This window comes from Erpetoichthys calabaricus, chromosome 12 (assembly GCF_900747795.2).
Source record: "Erpetoichthys calabaricus chromosome 12, fErpCal1.3, whole genome shotgun sequence".
Classification (NCBI taxonomy): domain Eukaryota; kingdom Metazoa; phylum Chordata; class Cladistia; order Polypteriformes; family Polypteridae; genus Erpetoichthys; species Erpetoichthys calabaricus.
The window spans coordinates 16,434,900-16,455,335 of record NC_041405.2 but is presented as its reverse complement, the minus strand read 5'-3'; the positions used below and the strand labels follow the sequence as shown (position 1 = coordinate 16,455,335).

Genomic DNA, 20,436 nt, shown 5'->3' with positions numbered 1-20,436 from the left:
CAGCACAAAAGAGTATTGGGTTAGGGCGGTGACAAAAACTCCCTGGTCCAATCAGGTGGCAGTGTTTTTTATGAGGACGTTTTGTCTGTATGAGGAGAATCCTGTTATTTAGATGGACTTGAGGTGGTCTTTACCAAGAGGACATAAGTTTCCAGCAGCCATCAGGAATACGCTGGGGTTGATGGGAAGAAGCCTTCTTTGCGCAGTTAGTCGGTGTTTAGCAGGAAATAAAAAGGATGAAAGCACAACTGCTAGGATCCTTCACACACAACAAATAAGTGTGCATTTGTCACTAAAGGTGGATGCTCCGCTTGATGGTCAGAAGTGCATGGAGTAGTGTTTTTTGTTTTTTTGCAGAGAGAATATACGTGTTTGATGCAATTCATCTACTTAAGATATGCATATCTTGAGTAACAGCTGATTTTTTGCATATGTTGTAGTACCAGAGTAAGATGTCAGCATTCAGCCAACACTGAGCAGTAACAGGGTGCCCTGATTACCACGGAGTATTTCATCGCACTGCTTGAAATACCAGAATTTTAAGTAAACTAAAGAAATTTGTCAACTAGACATTGCGTTACCAGTTTGAATGACTTCAATGGCCCACTGCATGAGAAAATCATGTCACACCTCTGGAGATAACCATGAAGAAAGATGCTGTACAAAAAGGTTTAGTTAATCCTGGTAGACTAGGCCAGGTCTTCTAGAACTAGAAATAAGTGTAAACAGGAAAAGAAGTTTAAAAGAAAAGGGTCAGATGAAGCGTGTTTGACCTTAAACAATGAGTTTCGTAAACCATAAGAAAAAGCTGTCAATGTCATAAAACATGGCTTCCTAAGTTCATGCAGGTTGGCTTTTTGATGGAACTTGCCGGGTCTGAGCTTCCTGTAAAAGTGATTCAGACTCAGTAATCAAATCCATCTTTATTGGTGAAGACCGTCAGTAACTGCTTTATAGTAGAACTTTACAAAATACACTTCTCAAGGTTGGGTAAGGAACCTAATTATTATCTCACGTGGTGGCAGAAGTGGGAACTGAATAAAAATTTGAAGACTGAAAGTTTATATCTTTTCTTGCTATGCACACGTGGTTAAAGAGACTAACTTCATCATGATGAACATGAATGGTTTGCCATTTTCCGACCCTTATTCTCCAGTAAAGGATTGTGGGATTTCATATTACAGCAGCATCAGGCTCAGGGCAGAAACTCAGCTTTAATTTAATGCCAGTCCACCTCTTTGAACCCTCATTGAGGTCACTTGGCAATACAACAAGTCCAAAGAAACAAACCACAGGTCCAAGAGGGAATCCATGGAGCTCACAGAGGACATGCAAACTCCAACTCAGAAAGAATCCTACCTGGAAAAGTGTGGAGGCAACTTTACCTGGTTCCCAGCTTTAAGTACAATATTTTGGAAAACGAAGTGCATTATTTAGAAACAGAGAGTCTGAACCAGAAGGTAAAGAGAATGAGAAGAGAAGAATGCTGAGACAGACGTGTTGAGATTGCAGAGTCAAAGCCAAATGCAGGATGACATGATTGACAAAAGGAAATGAAAAGCAGAAGATTCTAAAAGACAGGCAGCCTGAGCTAAGAGACACACGCAAGTCAAGATTACTGAGGATGGAGGCCTTGGTCTTCTGTCTGTCTCCATAAAATAAAGAGAGTACATCAGAGAAAGACACAGTCACGCCTAACAGCGATCACCAGAGAGAGAAACATGGGGCACTCGCCTGGGGATTTCTTCTGCTCCCTTCTAAAAGCCGCAGCACACCATTTAGCTGTAGTCTTATACAGAGAAGAAGGATATAGCAGGGCCGTCTTAACGCATGGGCATGCTGGGCAGCTGCCCCGGTGACACCACCAGCCTAGGCGCCCCATGCTCATCTATGTATGTTGTGACTTGTTTGATTAATCTTTACTGTATGGCATGTTTTTAAATCTTTAAACACTGATTTTGTTGGAAGTACCAATAATAATAATAATAATCATAATAATAATAATAATAATAATCCTCTTTAATAAAACCCCTGTGTGCATCGAGTGTCCGTATGTGTGTGTCTTCTGGTGAAGTGCGCATGCACGGGGCACGGTGCGATGCTTCAAAGGCCGCCTGACGCATCACACAAGGCAGAGAAAGCGGGACCTATAAAATATCGCGCGGCAGATCCAATCGGATTTCGGTAAATGAGGTAAGACCTAAAACAGAAAACATGAAAAATCCAATCGGGTACTGAGACGCGGAGACCAGCTTCCCCATTGTCGTGCAAGTGTTCACTCTGAGGATGTCAGATTTGCGATTAAGAAGCTTGGCCCGGTAAAGTATAAAGTAAAAGTAGATTTATTTTCGCGCACATTACATCAGATACTGGGGAGAATCTGATGATTGCCCACCGTTGTGACAGAAAATTAAACGCATATTACGAACAGCAAAGCCAGTATTACTGTCAGAGAAAATTACAGGCATTTTACGGAAAAAATTTAATGAGGTAAAAGGTCCCTTGCCATTTAATATAGACTGTTCCTACTAATGTTTATGGACTACTGTTGTAGCGCCCGTTATTGTAACGGGCTTAATGTCTAGTAATAATAATAACACTTGCATCACCCCAGTCCCAAAGGTATCACGTCCTGGTGAGCTGAATGACTTCCGGCCTGTCGCTCTGACATCACATGTGATGAAGACCATGGAGCGGCTGCTGCTTCACCACCTGAGGCCACAGGTATGCCACTCCCTCAGCCCTCTGCAGTTCGCATACCAGGAGAAGGTGGGAGCGGAGGATGCCATCATCTATATACTACACCGATCCCTCTCCCACTTGGACAGAGGCAGTGGTGCTGTAAGAATTATGTTTCTGGACTTCTCTAGCGCCTTCAACACCATCCAACCTCTGCTTCTAAGGGACAAGCTGACAGAGATGGGAGTAGATTCATACCTGGTGGCATGGATCGTGGACTATATTACAGACAGACCTCAGTATGTACGTCTTGGGAACTGCAGGTCTGACATTGTGGTCAGCAATACAGGAGCGCCACAAGGGACTGTACTTTCTCCGGTCCTGTTCAGCCTATATACATCGGACTTCCAATACAACTCAGAGTCCTGCCATGTGCAAAAGTTAACTGACGACACTGCTATCGTGGGCTGCATCAGGAGTGGACAGGAGGAGGAGTATAGGAACCTAATCAAGGACTTTGTTAAATGGTGCGACTCAAACCACCTACAAAACCCCCAAACTATGCGATTCTTCAATTCCACCTGCAGGGGGTAAACGTTAACATTATTCAAAGTTATTGTCTGTTTTTACCTACGTTTTTATCACTCTTTAATTTAATATTGTTTCTTTATTAGTATGCTGCTGCTGGAGTATGTGAACTTCCCCTTGGGATTAATAAAGTATCTATCTATCTATCTATCTATCTATCTATCTATCTATCTATCTATCTATCTATCTATCTATCTATCTATCTATCTATCTATCTATCTATCTATCTATCTATCTATCTATCTATCTATCTATCTATCTATCTATCTATCTATCTATCTATCTATCTATCTATCTATCTATCTATCTAGTTTAATTTTATCGACCATTTAAATTGTTATTCCTGTGAGTGGTTTTGTAGGTAGGGGTCCCAGTGCTACAATGCTGCTATAATGCTGCTAAGACGGCCCTGGGACAGAGGCATCAGTTCAGTGTCTACACGGGTACAAAAATGTAAAGAACAGAAGGATTTGGATTTTCATAAAGGCTGCAACAAAGTGACTTCATTCTTATGATTTCCGCAATCATTTAGGAAGCACAATCGCCAACACTTGATCCATCCCAAGTTAACAATGACAGGCCTGTGTCTCTCTACTTTCCTTTCTTTCCAAATCACTTGAATGCGCTGTTTCTAACCATGCAGGTCTCTTTAATCCTTGTACAAAATGGATTGCTCAATACCAACCAGTCCGGCTTCAAGAGGAACCACTGGACTGAGACAGCTCTACTGACCGTGGTCGACCAGCTACAACTTGCTAGAACTACAACCATGTCATCAGTCCTGATCCTTCTAGATCTCTCCTCTGCCTTTGACATGGTCAACCATGACTTCCTTCTTGCCACCATCTCTGACCTTGGCATCACTGATACTGCTTTTAGATGGTTTAAGTCCTACATCTCGAGCACATGCTACAGTGTGTCATGGCAAGGAGTGTTGTCAAGTGTACACCAGATATGCACAGGGGTACCCCAAGGATTGGTGCTGGGTCCTCTACTTTTTTCTCTGTACACCACCTCACTTGGCTCCATCATCCAATCCTATGGGTTCTCTTATCAGTGCTACGCAGATGACATACAGCTGTACCTGTTTTTCTCACCTAAGGACAATACAGTATCAGACACAGTCTCTGTATGTCTTACTGAAATCTCAACCTGGATGAAGGATGGCCATCTACAGCTCAATCTGGCAAAAACTAAGCTTCTTGTGATGCCGGCCAGCCAGTCTGTTCAACTTTCCATCTCTATACTGCTTGGCTCACAGTCGCTAACACCTGCCAAGTCAGTATGCAACCTTGGGGTGGTAATTGATGAGGAGCTATCTATTTCTGACTGCTTCTCATTTATGCAGGTTCATGCTATACAACATCCTCAAGATCAGACCTTATCTGACAAAGTATGCAGCACAACTTCTGATCTAATCTCTGGTCTTGTTGTGCCTGGACTACTGCAACTCACTTCTGACGGTTTACCCATATATGCTATCAAACCACTGCAGATGATCCAGAATGAAGCAACCCATCTTGTATTTAATCATCTGAGGTGGACACATGTCACTCCTCTCTTTAGGGCACTCCATTGGCTCTCAGTAGCAGCACACATCAAGTTCAAGTTCCTGATGCTTGCCTAAAGAGTAGTCAATGAGTCAGCACCTGAGTATACAGAGACACTGGTGAGGTGCTGTGCTTCTTCTTGCCCACTAAGGTGTGCCAGGGAACAGCACCTGGTGATGCCGCCTCTGTGTGGTATCAAGTCTCAGTCCCGACTCTTTTCCTGTGTAGTTCCTAGTTGGTGGAACAAGCTGCCTGCCTCCATCTGTACTGCTGACTCCCTTAATATATTCAAGAAGCAATCTCTTCTGTGAATATCTCTCTAATTGATTGGAAAAAAACTTTGCTCTGTGCTATTGGTGGTTGATTTTTTAGATTAATCTTAATTGTTTAATCCATTGTAATTTATGATTGTAAAATTATTAGTTATTTCATCTTTTTACTTGTACCAATCGACTTTTGTTACCAATCGACTCTTGCTGAACAAACAGGCCCTAACCTAATGTGACTCGATTATGTTTACCTCTTTTGTAAGTTGCTTTGGATAAAAGCGTCTGGCAAGCAAATTAAGTGTAACTGTAAATGTGGCACAAAGATTGTTTTTGTTGTCCCATTTTGCATTTTTAGGTCATGCTAGTAGTCTGTTGTTCACAAATGATGTGCGTGTTTCAGCTTGGTGGTTTGAGGTGAGTTGTCCAGTTTAGCCCACAGCTGCCAGGGTGGGCTGCAATTGAAGCGGGTTACAAACCGGATGAGTGTTTGTAGATTCAATTTACATTTACATTTACTGAGATCGCCGTTCACTTGCTACCTCGGCCTCTCTTTACCTTTGATGTTGTTGATGACTGGATGGGCGTCACCTCATGTTGGGCTTCGGATGAACTGCAGTCATTCATTTCAAAGCATTTGTTCATCTACTATCTGTAGCGATAACAGGGAGCAGGTTGAGGAGACCCTGGGGAGGTGGAGATATGCTCTAGAGAGGAGAGCAATGAAGGTCAGTAGGACCAAGACAGAATACATGTGCATAAGTGAGAGGGAGGTCAATGGAATGGTGAGGATGAAGGAGTAGAGTTGGTGAAAGTGGATGAGTTTAAAAACTTGGGATCAACAGTACAGAGTAATGGGGATTGTGGAAGAGAAGTGAAAAAGAGAGTTCAGGCAGGGTGGAATGGGTGGAGAAGAGCGTCAGGAGTAATTTGTGACAGACGGATATCAGCAGGAGTGAAAGGGAAGGTCTACAGAACAGGTGTCGAACTCCGGTCCTCGAGGGCCACAGTGGCTGCATGTTTTCATTCTAACCATCGTCTTCATTAGTGAGCCGTTTTTACTGCTAATTAACTTCTTTTGTTAGTTTTAATTGACTTGACTCAGGCCCCTTAATTATCTCTTTTTCCTTAATTAGCAGTCAAACAATAATGAGACATCAAACAAGCCACCATATGACCAGCTCACCTGTGCCCATCACACAACATCTGAAAATAAATAAAGGTGAAGGTCTCGGTAAGGTTGATCTCTCAGGTCACCAAAACATTTTGACGGTCTTCTTAGAAAAAACAGAAAAATCACCAGATTTGGAAATGTCTGCTGTGGCAGAATGAGAGCAGCAACAAGCCATTGAATTAAATAACGGGCTTAATTAACAGCAAGAATCAGCTTCTCATTAAGAGACTGTTTGGAGTGAAATTGGTTGGAGTTTAGCTGGTCATCTGTTGGCTCGTTTCACGTCTCATTTCTGTTTGGCTGCCATTTAATGAAGAAATGAATCAATTCAGAGGACCGAGTCCTTAAAAACAGGGCTATTGAAATGAAGGGAAAAGGAGTTAATTAGCAGTGAAAACTACTCACTGATTAGGAAAAGGGTTAGAATGAAAACCCGTAGCCACTGCGGCCCTCCAGGCACGGAGTTCGACACCCCTGGTCTACAGGATGGTAGTGAGACCTGCTATGTTATATGGGTTGGAGACAGTGGCACAGGGGACAGAGCTGGAGGTGGCAGAGTTAAAGATGCTAAGATTTGCATTGGGTATGATGAGGATGGATAGGATTATAAATGAGGACATTAGAGGGTCAGCTCAAGTTGGACGGTTGGGAGACAAAGTCAGAGAGGCGAGATTGCGTTGGTTTGGACATGTGCAGAGGAGAGATGCTGGGTATATTGGGAGAAGGATTCTAAGGATAGAGCTGCCAGGGAAGAGGAGAAGAGGAAGGCCTAATAGAAGGTTTATGGATGTGGTGAGAGAGGACATGCAGGTGATGGATGTAACAAAACAAGATACAGAGGACAGGATGATATGGAAGAAGATGATCCACTGTGGCAACCCCTAACGGGAGCAGCCGAAAGAAGAAGATTTGTTCACTTTCCTCTTCTGGATTCCAAGCAGAGATTACTTGTTTCTGTGTTTTGAAAACTGAAATGTTCTACATTCGCCACAAAGAGTTTGTTGCATACAGTATTCACCCTATTGGAAGATTTCACATTTTACTGTTATACAACATTGAATCCCAGTGAATTTAGTTTGGTCTTTTTCGTAAAGGTAAAATTAGCTTGATTCTTCCCATTCGTTTTGATAATAAACTCGGACAAAACAAAAGTCATTAAAACACGCTGTGAAAATAATTTTTCAAAATGACAATGTATTTACAAGTGCTCTGTTTTTTAACATATCGTTATTTTTTTTAGAAGATTAAATTAAAAGGCGCTCAGAGGTGTCTGAGATTGACCAGGATGTCATTTTAATATATCCTGAAATGTATTTGAGATACTTAAAAGTACATTTAAGACATAGGCAATATATCTATATTTCTTGTTAAGGTATCGTAACGTATTTCTAGGGATCTTAAAATTTACTTTGAAGTTTGTTTTAATGTTAACTCGGCTCGTCATAACAGACGCATTCGCTCGCTTTAATTGTGGCGGTAAAGGGGCGGGGCCGGCGAATTTTCGCGCATGTGCAAAGGTTCTTTTTGCAACAATTTCAGCTCGAGTAAATGTGTGTGAATGCGAAATCGGGGAACACTACACCTGCGGGCATGGGAAACAAAATATCTGGAGATCAAGCTGTTGGATGTGGGATGCTTTTTAAGTATTCCGTTATGTATGGCATCTTTAAGGCGCTGTTCACGAGACCAAGACCGTTATGTCTGAAATCCATTCTTGGAGAGCTTGGATAGCAATGTCAGTAGTACAAGGATGCTTTCGAGGTATCACTTATTAATGTGATTAATATGGTGCATTACTGATACAGTTTTGATCAAAAATTGAAATATGAACATATTAATAAATTATTTAAAAGAAAGTTGACAATCGTGTTTAAAGTATCTTATATATACTGTATATTTAAGTATAATATATTTTTGATGTACATGTACTGTACGTTATTAACAAAGGGATAATAAGCAATGTGACATTCTATTAATATGTTTTTTTCATGAATTGTGTTGTTTTTAATTAAAGAAGCTTTACTTGCATAAAACCCTTTCTTCAAATTTTAAAGATTTCCTTTATTTAATTAAAGCGAGGCCGATTTTACCTTTTTTTCCCCCCGTTTTAACTGGCAGCCCCTGCTTTGCATCTCCAGATGAGCTCGCCGTTGCCTCTTGGTCCCACAGCGGGGCGCCTCTGCTGACTGCGCGGTGCGGACAAGTCGCCCCCCACCTCAATGCAGAAAAGGCAGACAAGATGGAAGGCGGGATTTCTGCCTGCATGCTGAAAGAACAGATTGCCACCACCATCCAGCAGACCGTGAAAGCCACATCGGAGTCTATTCTAAACACATTCTCCAACTTTATGGATTGCGAATATAAACTCGTGCAAAGGGCGAGCGACTCACATGGAAATGGGGTGTGGAGACATGGTGGCAAGTACGAGAACGACTTTCTTTACGTTATTGAGGAAGCAGTGAAGGCGGCCGTGGATTTTATCATGTCCGAGTTCACGGATGTGGTGGACAAGAGGTTTGCCGATTTCCAGCTCGACATTCTGGGCAAAGAGAACGAAATCGAATGCCTCAAGCTGGGGCTGGAGATCTCGCGGAGCAAGCTGAAAGCGGTGCGGGAATACCTGAACTCCGCCGAAGCGCACTGCCCCGAGAGAAACTGCGAGCCTCCTGTAAGTTTCTACGAGAAGGAAAACGAGGAGGAGAGGCTGCGGGTCCTGCCATTGGTGAACAGCGAGATGGTCCACGCCAGGAGCGACCCCCATCACCAGGACATAGTAGAAGCCTCGGAGGTCACCGGTGATCTGTCCATCTTAGTCCACGGCTGGGATCAAATTGGCAGCATTTTTGTGCCCGATAAAGGGGCAGCTGCGCATAGTAAGCATTGGCTTTTCTTCGTATTCATAAACCAAAGCTAATAAAAAAGATAAATATGAGGGCTTCGAAAGCGCCGCATCGCCTGTTGTCGTGAAAAGACTTTTGCACCACATGCTTTGCGGTATTTGCCATAAAAACCGACAGGACGAGGGGCTGCCCACAGTACGCATGCGCAGACCTGCCTCATTACATTTTTCAGCGGAATGTAAATAGAGAATAGCCAAGGTTAAAACAATGGCATCAGTCGGGCTTGAAAGCGACTCAAAATAGCCAGAGGAATACTATTATTACTACTACTACTACTGCTAATAATAATAATAATGAGTAGGATCAAAGCTATTTGAATATTAGCATAAGATACTTAAAATGCATTACTATTTTTTGTTTGTTTGTTCATATCCTTTAGGAAATTTGCCAATATATTGAGGGATGTACAAATTAAATTGAGAACAGCTACACTCATTTTGGGAAGATCCTGTTAGCTAGTTAGAAAATCTGCCTCACAGCCCCAGAATTCTGAGTTCAAAGCCTGGTTTGAGCATTTTCACGACAGCTGTCACAGGTGATCTTCCTCATGTTAAACTCATGTGCAACTTAAATTGACTGATTGTAATATAACTTGAAAACTGTTGAGTGCAGTCATGGGTCAGTAGGGGAGGGTTTGGGCGGCAATTCTGGTGGCATTAGGATGTGAGACAGACGCCAAACCAGGATGAGTCACCAGGCCGTCTTGAAGTCCACACTGGCATCCAACCATGGATCTCATTTGGAACACAATGCTGTGTTTGGGATGTGGGAATGCAACCTGTACATGCCAAAAAAGCTCCAGTGGTAAATTAACTGTTAAAAATGTATATTTCTAGTGGTGATATATATTCACAGCATTCATAGTCTGAGGCCCGATCTGATTGTATGGGTGGTTACCTACCAGGTAATGCATGTGGTAGGTCTGCCAGTCGGCAAACATCTGCCATGCCCTTCTCAGTTGTGACAAGCAGATCATGGAATGTTACATAGTTTACTGTCAAATAATGCAACCACCCATACAGTCAGATCAGGTCTCAGACTACGAATACTATGAATGTAATTACTCCAGTCTCCATGCTGTGTAATAAATGAACCATATGCTGTGACGCAGTGTAAAGGGGCATCACCTCTAACGCTGACATCTGAGGTTTGAACCCCACGAGGGGTGCAGTGGAGTGTGTACACCTGATGAGCCCAAATAAGGGTGAAACATGTGTCGCGTACTCTGCATTATTTGACAGTAAACTATGTAACACACACATATATATATATATATACACAGTCATATGAAAAAGTGTGGGAACCCCTCTTGATTGTTTGGATTTTTGTTTCTCATTGGCTGAGCTTTCAAAGTAGCAACTTCCTTTTAATATTTGACATGCCTTATGGACACAGTCGTATTTCAGCAGTGACATTGCGTTTATTGGATTAACAGAAAATATGCAATATGCATCATAACAAAATTAGACAGGTGTATAAATTTGGGCACCCCAACAGAGATATTCATCAATACTTAGTTGAGCCTCCTTTTGCTAATCTAACAGCCTCTAGACGCTGTCCTCCTATAGCCTGTGATGAGTGTCTGGATTCTGGATGGAGGTATTTCTGTCCATTTTTCCATACAAAATCTCTCCAGTTCAGTTCAATTTGATGGCTGCCGAGCATGGACAGTCTGCTTCAAATCATCCCATAGATTTTCGAAGATATTCAAGTCAGGGGACTGTGACGGCCATTCCAGAACATTGTACTTCTCCCTCTGCATGAATGCCTTTGTAGATTTCGAACTGTGTTTTGGGTCATTGTGTTGTTGGAATATCCAACCCCTGTGTAACTTCAACTTTGTGACTGATGCTTGAACATTATCCAGAAGAATTAGTTGATACTGGGTTGAATTCATCCGACCCTCAACTTTAACAAGGGCCCCAGTCCCTGAACTAGCCACACAGCCCCACAGTGTGATGGAACTGCAACAAATTTGACAGTAGGTAGCAGGTGTTTTTCTTGGAATGCGGTGTTCTTCTTCTGCCATGCATTTGTTTTGACCAAATAACTCAATTTGTATCCCATCAGTCCAAAGCACTTTGTTCCAAAATGAATCTGGCTTGTCTAAATGAGCATTGGCATACAACAAGAGACTCTGTTTGTAGTGTGAGTGCAGAAAGGGCTTCTTTCTCATCACCCTGCCATACAGATGTTCTTTGTGCAAATTGCACTGAATTGTAGAACGATGCACAGACACACCATCTGCAGCAAGATGTTCTTGCAGGTCTTTGGAGGTGATCTGTGGGTTGTCTGTAACCATTCTCACAATCCTGCTCATATGCCACTCCTGTATTTTTCTTGGCCTGCCAGACCTGCTGGGTTTAACAGTAACTGTGCCTGTGGCCTTCCATTTCCTGATTCCATTCCTTACAGTTGAAACTGACAGTTTAAACCTCTGAGATGGCTTTTTATTGCCTTCCCCTAAACCAGGAGACTCAACAATCTTTGCTTTCAGATCTTTTGAGAGTTGCTTTGAGGATCCCATGCTATCACTCTTCAGAGGAGAGTCACAGGGAAGGAAGCACAACTTGCAATTGACCACCTTAAATACCTTTATATCTCATGATTGGACACACCGGTCTACGAAGTTCAAGGCTTAATGAGCTCATCCAACCAATTTGGTGTTGTAAGTAATCAGCATTGAGCAGTGACAGGCACTCAAATCATCAAAATGACAAGGGGACCCACATATGTGCACAACCAGTTTTTCACATTTGATTTAATTTCATACAACTAAATACTGCTTCACTAAAAATCTTTGTTCAGAAAACACCGCAGTACTCAGATGGTCCTAGGAAATGAAAGACATACCACTGTCATCTTTTTTGTTGAAAGGAGAGTCGATTATTATGCAGAGAGGGGTTCCCAAACTTTTTCATATGACTGTATATATATATATATATATATATATATATATATATAGTAATATGGAGACCAAAATTGAAAACAGTACTCAGGGGGAGTCCTTATTAGTGCATTATAAAGGTTAACCATACCCACTTTTGATTAGTTTTTTAATTCACATTTTACTATGGAGTTTGCTGTCTTAACTCTGTCTAAATACTGACGATGATGACTAGAGTAGGTACCAGAGCAAATCATAGTTACTGCCATTTAGCAGTTGGTATCTCAGTATGTGTATTATGGCTTAAAAATAACAAAATATTAAAAAAGCAAAAATGAACTCTTATCTATATAGCACATACACTTTCTTACATCAGAGAGAGAGACAGGTTTACAGAGTTAGGATCATGCACTAATAAGGTGTACACCACACTTCTACATCATTGAAAAAAAATTTATCATAAACATAATATTGGGGGGGGGGGGGGGGGGGGGGTGAAATAGGAATTAGCATCTTGCTTAACTAATGTAGGAATCCAATTTAAGGAGGAAACTGGTTAAGATGATACATTGCAACCATTGGGGACCCCCAGCACTGAACTTGAGAGCCCTTGCACTAGTAGAATATTTACAGTGGATTCAAAATATTAAGACCCCTTCAGTTTCTGCACATTTTATTGTTTTGTAGTTTTAATTTTAAAATGCTTAAATATGCTGTTTTGCCTAACAATAAAGTAAATACAGCGGTATCACTTTAGATTAAGTGTCCTTAATTACGCTGAACTTAACATTTAATTACCTGTATAATTACACAGTTACTAAGTGTTATTACCTTGTACTTACTGTGTAATACAGTGTAACGCTATAATTAGGTACTCAGTTGTAAACATTATTTCACAATTTATATACATACGTACTTATAAAAATTTGAATAACAATTATTATTGAGTACTTTATTATACCATTACACTGTATTACACAGTAGTACTAGGGTGTTGTACCGTGTTAGCCATTATGAATGTAGAGAAAAGCCAAGCAAAATGACACCTTTAATTGGCTAACTAAAAAGATTACTATATGCAAGCTTTCGAGGCAACTCCGGCCCCTTCTTCAGGCAAAATGTAATTAGAAGGGGCCTGAGTTGCCTTGAAAGCTTGCATATTGTAATCTTTTTAGTTAGCTAATAAAAGGTGTCATTTTGCTTGGCTTTTCTCTACTGTATTACACAGTAAGTACAAAGTAGTTACTCTGTAATTATACAGGTAATTACATGGTAAGTTCAGCGTCGTGAAAGCTCTTGTTCGTATCAGTATTCAGTCCATTCATTCAGTGCCTATTTGGCAGCAATTCCTGCTTTGAGGCTTCTTGGGTAAGTCTCTACCAGCTTTGCACACCAGGATTTTGGGCAGTTTACCCCCTTCTTCCTTGGCAGATCCTTTCAAACTACATTTTGATTTGGATGGGTCACATTAAACAGAAAATGGTCTACAAACCTTTAAGTGTTTTAAAGGTAGGGTAAAAAAAAAAAATAAACATTTTTGAATTTCTTCTAAATGTGGATTCAGAAAGTATTCCAACTTCTTCAAAATTCAGATCACAGACTAATGGTTGGACCTTCTCCTTCAGTACTTTCTAGGAGAGAATATGTGGATCAGAGCCGTATTTTAGGTGTCATACCAAAGGGTCTGAATGCTTGTTTCAATAGGATATTTCAGTTTTTATCTTTAATATATTTGCAAAAATTTCTAAAATCCTGTTATCACTTTGTCAATCCAGAGGATTCAGGGTTGCTCGATGAAGGAAGCGAATGTAAATGATGGTGGAAGGTAGAAAGGAAATGTGAAAAAAGGTGATGGGGTCTGAATATTTTCAGAAGGTACTATAATTGAAGTCTGACTGAAAATCTGTCTGACTGAGAAAGTTGTGTAGTGTGATGGGGGCTTTATATGATAGTAAAGGTCTCCAGACTTGAGGCCGCAGTGCTCGCAGGTTTTTTCTTCAACCAATCGCCACATTAGACGTCAGTTTCTGGTGTTAATGAAATAAATGATTTAAGTCCATGCCATATCTGATGTTGCAGATTTTCTGTGGATATCTTATTTTTCCCTTTGTCCTAGAGTATGAAATTCTCTCCTTTTCTTTTTGTTTCTCTTTGAATGAAAGGTTAAATATGGTGGTAAACTAATTAAATCCAATGTATTTTAAATTTCTTAATATACCACGTGTAATTTTGACTAATGTCTAATGTGATTTTTTTTGTTGTTGCAGCAACAACTGAAAAAGAAGAGCCCGCTGTCCCCCATCTCAATGAGTTCCCTCCTGTCGAAGAAGAGTGTGTCTTTGGCAAGGAGTACAGCGTGACGGTCTCTCTGGACTCTTCTGAAGATGGAGACAGTGCACCAGAGGAGAGCTCTGAGCTTGGTGAGGAGGAGGAGGATGGTAGTGAAACGGGCATCCATGATCTTGTACAGGGTGAAATGGCATGGGCACCCCTCCACGTTAAAAGAGAGTTACCAGAAGTGAAGGTCTCCTCTTCTTCAGTTAAGATGGAGCGGGTGGAGCAGGAGAAGACCCCAAATGTGGAGGTGACAAATGAGAAGTTTAATCCCCATCAGACTGGTAGCAACACAGAAAACTACGAAAAGAGCATCCAGCAAACTGACAGCCATCAGAAACCCAATGGATATTATTCACGCTATGAACTTTACAGCTGCACTGAATGCTGGAAGACCTTCACAAAAATGTCCTACCTTCGAAAACACCAGAGGATTCACTCAGGCGTGAAGCCATATTCGTGCACGGCCTGCAAAAAGACCTTTAGCCGCTCGGAGCACCTGAAGAGGCACCTAAGGGTTCACACTGGAGAAAAGCCCTACAGCTGCCCAGAGTGCCCAAAGACCTTCAGCCGACCAGAGCACCTTAAAGGACACCTGAGAGTCCATACGGGAGAGAAGCCCTACAGTTGCAACGAGTGCGGGAAGACCTTTGGGCACTTGATGAGTGTTAAGACGCACCAGAGCATTCACACTGGGGAGAAGCCCTTTAGTTGCACAGAATGTGGGAAGGCCTACAGTCACTTGGTGAGCCTTAAAGCACACAAGCGCATTCACAGACGAGAAAAACTGTACGCTGCTGGCCAGTCGGGGAAGACTGTTGGACAGTCCTCTCTGGCTTAATTAAGTGGGGGTTGAATGTATACACGTCAGTTGCACGCAATGCAACAAAATGTCACCAGTGTGAACTTCTCTGTGAATCATAAGGGGTTACCCATGGGGTCTTTCTTTCTGTCATAACTGATGTTGAGGATCCACAATGGCAACATCAAAACGGGAGACCAAAACTGGGCCTACTTCTCCAGTTTCCCATCGCTGCCGCCATATACATCTGGAAAGAAGCTTGCCTTATTAAGTAGTAGAATGTCTTGGGAAAAAATATTAATCTGTAAAAAGAATAAACCAGAAAAAGTGAATGTGAGTGGTTCTCATGAGTTAAATTTCAATTAAAACATAATTCCTGTAGCATTTTATTTGCTACAGACCTTGATGTGTGCAGAGCTACTGCCCCGTCCTCTCTGTATTTCAGTTGGTCATCACTTGCTTATCGGTTTAATCGTTTACGGTGGTCATCATGCACGGAATCCCTCCCCAATTACTATAATAATTTAACACCACCACATTATTTTTACACCATCATGTTATACATTTATTTCTCTCAGAATCTTACATTGCTAAGTTTATTTGCAAATTTTAAAATAACAATGTCTACCCCAGCAGCTTACAATTGCAGGCGGAGGGATACAAAGAGAAACAGAAGACTTTAAAACTCACAGAACATTTCCACGTCAAAGTGGGAGATATTGTGGTTTTTAACAAACATTCCTTCTGTGTTTTGGGACAACAAAGTGAAGTTGAAAAATGGTGCATTTTTTAACACAGATTCTTAACACTCGATAAGGTTATTAACATTATTGATAAGGGAAACAGCCAAGTACAGTAGAACCTTGGATTACGAGTAACTTGGTCTGCGAGTGTCTTGCAAGACGAGCTAAAATGTTTTGATAAATTTTAACTTGATAAACGAGCGAGGTCTTGAAATACGAGTAGTACGTATATACGCTTTGTCTGTCGAGAGTCACGTGATCACAACTGAGCCGATGGTTCGTCTCTCTCCACGGGATTGTGGGTAATTGTCTCCCATGCTCGGTCTCAGACATCGTGCCTCACTCATATAGTCAACATCCGTACGAGCGTATACTGTTTACTATAGCATGGTGACCACGTGTGTGTGCTATAACGTGCGAGTCCATGTCTTGCACCCCAAAACACGAAGCTGAGTCTCAGTACTTTAGCAAAACCAGCTTCTATTCAGCTTGAAACAGGAAGAGCACGGTTATTGTAGCGTGATCTACCGCTCTCCTATACATAGACACAGGAATCAGGCAGGATCAGGGCCAAGTTAATGGCCAAGTAACACTGTGCCCTGCATTTATAATGTTCCTTGCATCACTCATCAATGGTAGGCGCTTATAGCACAACTGCAATCTTTTCAGATTCGCCTTTGCAGCAAACTGCTACAGCACTGGGAGCCTGCGGTTGCTTCGGGATGCTCTTCTGCACGTCGTCCCGTTGGGGAGGAATCCCAAAAAAGTTCAGAAAGTTTACAGTGCGTAATGCATTTTTTTAATTTTGTGTCCAAGTGTAGTGACACTTAAGGAAAAAGTAACTGTCATTGGATAGGTTCCTTGTTAAAGTTGCAAAAAAGAAGAAGATTCCAGCGAGCCAACAGATAGCATTGATTCCGTTCGTTAGAGTGAAAGTCGTCCTACACAATAACGTTCCTCCTCCTCTCCTCTCTCTTGTCTCCCTCACACCAGCCACGATTCTTTTCAAAGGTAAAGTGCAGGTTAATTTGTTTGATGTATTTTTACTTCATATAAAAATGATTAGTACAAAATATAAATATTTTTGGGTTTTAAAATGAATCATCTGAGTTTCCTTTATTTCTTATGGTAAAATTCAGTTTGATATATGAGTGCTTTAGATTACGAGCATGTTTCCAGAACAAATTATACTCACAAACCAAGGCACCACTGTAATTCCGTTAAACTGACAGTGTAATTAGTTTTGTTGCCGATTTCATAGTTGCGAAATGCAGAACTCATTTTTTTTTTTAGGTTTGTGGTAGAAAGTAAATACGAAATATAATTAAAGAAAGAAATCTTGTCCTCAATTAAACGTCTTTGAAACAGGAACCAGGCAGGAGGAAGCTTGTCCATTGTGTTTTCAACTCTTTGAGGGCTGAATATTTTTCCAAATAAATTTAGTTTTCTGCAAAGCACACAAAACAATAGTTTCACACATAAATCAACATAAAACATCTGTTGCTTGGCAGCCAGTTTGCTGTCTTTTATGGCTCGAGCCCCTGGGCGACCCCTTGGTCTGGTCCAGCCACTCGGGTCCCCAACAATGAGGATCTTATGAGCTGGATCACCCTTGGGGAAACACGCCACATGGCCGTAGTGCTGCAACTGACGCTCCCTCACAATGCAGGTAATGTACCTCATTCAGGACTCCATGAGCAACCGCTCATTTGACACAAAGTCAAACCAATGGTACCCAAGGATTCTCCAAAGAGACACAGTACCAAAGGAGTCCAGTCTTCGTCTCAGGTCACTGGATAGCATCCATGTTTCACAACCATATAGCAAGACAGGAAGCCCCAGGACTCTAAAGACTTGGACCTTCATGCTGTACGAACAGTGGAGACCCTCACTGTCTTCAAACGTCGTCTGAAGACACACTTCTTTCAACAGCACTTGGACTAAAGTCCCCATACTTTTTTTCTACCCTTTTTCTCAAAAAAAAAAAAAAAAAAACATTTTTGTACTAACAACTTACTATTATTTTCTTCTAGCATGGTTTTGTGTACAACTTGGTCAGCGGTAACTTGTTTAATGACAGTAGATTTAATCCTAGCCTTAAAGACTGAAGAACATTCGTAGACTACTAAGCACTGTTGTAAGTCGCTCTGGATAAGAGCGTCTGCTAAATAATGTAAATGTAAATGTACATAGATATAAGGAGCGCCACACACCCTTTTCCAGCGACCTCATGACCCCCGCATGCTCTCCCAATTCATCTAGTGACTTCATAGGAGACATGAATGTCACTGCTGAGGTAAGTAAACCTCTCGACGAGGTCAACACTCTCTCCGCAAACAGACACACTGCTGATGGCCGTGCCCAAGAGGTCATTAAAGGCCTGGATCTTTGGTTTTTATCAGGACACTCACAAGCCCAGACACTCCGACTCCTTGTGCAGTCTCTCGAGCGCCCGATCAGAGCCTCCATTGACTCCGTGAAGATCACAGCATCATCAGCAAAGTCAAGATCCGTGAATCTTTCTTCACCAACAGATGCCCCACAGCCGATGGACCCCACGACCTTGCCCAACACCCAGCCCATGCAAGCATTGAACAGAGTAGGAGCCGAACACACCCCTGCTGAACCCCAGAATCAACTGGGAAAAACACAGAGGTTCTGCCTCCACTCTGCACAGCATTCATGGCTGGCCTACTGGTATTTTAAAACATTTAGAAATATTTCCAGTTTCACTGTAGATTTAAATGCTTAATTCACTTTTGTTGCTTTCATTATATTTTATTCTTTCTCTGTACTTCATTGTATTTTATTAATGACAATTAACAATGAGCAGAGCAGACACCCACGCAAACAACACTGAATCATGAAAGGCTACAACTACTTTATTGTTAGACCCACTAATTAAAAAATGATGGATTAATTAAACAATTAGAACACCTAGAAAAATAGAATGAATAACAAGATGAAAATATTGTTTAAAAAAATACATTATTCCCATATAATTGCTTAATAAATTAAATTTTTTTTTTACCAAACTTAGTTTTCTATATTGTTCTCAAAACACAGAATCTGGGAAATAAACAGTTCACTTAATTAGCCCAGGAGTCCAATTAAAAACAGAAGATGGTTGGAACAAAAATCTGCAGCCACAGGGGGACTTTGAGAACCTCTGGTTTAGATTATCGCTGCTCCATTTTGAACAACTTCAGCCTTTCTTAGGTAGTCCTGTGAGGAGTGCACTGCAGTAAACTAAGTTGAAAAGAAAACCTTGAATTCATTTTTCAGCATCTTGAGAAGTTATAAAAAGTCAAATACTACATTCCTTTTGAACTGGTAAGTCAGAATTTCCATGTTCCCAGTAGAAAGTTTCAATTGGAATGCCCCCACAAGGTAGATTTCCTACTTGGAAAGTTGAGAGAACTTCATTAATCCTGACTTCAAAATCCAAGATGGCTGCACCGCGCATTAAGAGAAGTGAAAGCTGCAGTATCGTACTGTTTATTAGTAATTCTGTCTGTATGTGTCTCATTAGATCAGTTGTACACACAGTGCTGTCCATCTTCTATCTATGGATGTGTCGCTACAGTGTTTGACTTTACAAAATACCGCGTAATGTGTTTTTATTAACTTGTTTAGTAGTTTTCTGTATTCCGAAATAGCGAGCTCAACAGGTTTTCCTGGAGGCATCTGTATTGGTTTTCCAAATGTTTTACTGGAATGTGATCAAATCAGGGGTGATATCTTTCCCAGTTTCAACTTATACAGCATAACATTTGCAATCTTTCCAAAATGAAAAATAAAAGGAAACATAGTCTTAGTAATATTGTTAATATGTGACTTGTGGTCCATTATAACAGCTAATTTTTTCATGTCTGTCTTAATTTCAAAAGTGTATTTCTAAGGCACTTCATTTCTATTTTTTTCCTTGAGGATAGTCCTACTCCTGTGTTATGCAATACTAGTAACAAAAATAAATTCATCACTACCAAATAAATATAAAATCATAAACAATTTACCTTCTGTGGGGCTGTGTCTTGATCCCTGTTTTCTAGGTAGAATGACTTCATCTCTCTTCTACTCACCAATAGCCCTTTATCTCAGATTCCCTTCCCGGTTGTAAACTCAGTGGTCCTCTGGCTTGAGGTGGCTCTTAACCATTTTTTGAGATCACTTCCACCTAGGACAAGGATTGAGTTCTGAGATTGGGTGGACTAACAATGCCATACTGGCCCTGGTGTGTGTTTGTGTATGAGTGTGTTCACCCTTCGATGGGCTGGGCGCCCCGTGCCGGGATTGTTCTGGCCTTGGACCAGTTCTCCAGCTTCCCCCAAAAACCTACTCTGGATAAGTGGGTTTGGAAGATGGGAGAATGAATGGGAAGATCTGTGCAGTTTCAGACCAATCAGCCACAGTGCCATGTCGTAGCCCTGTAGCAACCGCACTACAGGGCCTTCAGCAACACTAGAAGATCAGGCTTCTGCTGCATTTATGTGTTATTAGACAGATGTTGAAT

General features: G+C 41.3%; 1 protein-coding gene across 1 annotated transcript; it reads left to right on the top strand.

Moving 5' to 3' along the window:
• Window positions 1-8,396: 8,396 nt before the first annotated feature.
• Window positions 8,397-15,692, top strand: LOC114663018 (zinc finger protein 184-like). Its single transcript, XM_028816792.2, has 2 exons — window positions 8,397-9,130; window positions 14,312-15,692. The coding sequence occupies exons 1-2, from the start codon at window positions 8,497-8,499 to the stop codon at window positions 15,217-15,219; spliced, it is 1,542 nt and encodes a 513-aa protein (XP_028672625.2). The 5' UTR covers window positions 8,397-8,496; the 3' UTR covers window positions 15,220-15,692.
• Window positions 15,693-20,436: the final 4,744 nt, after the last annotated feature.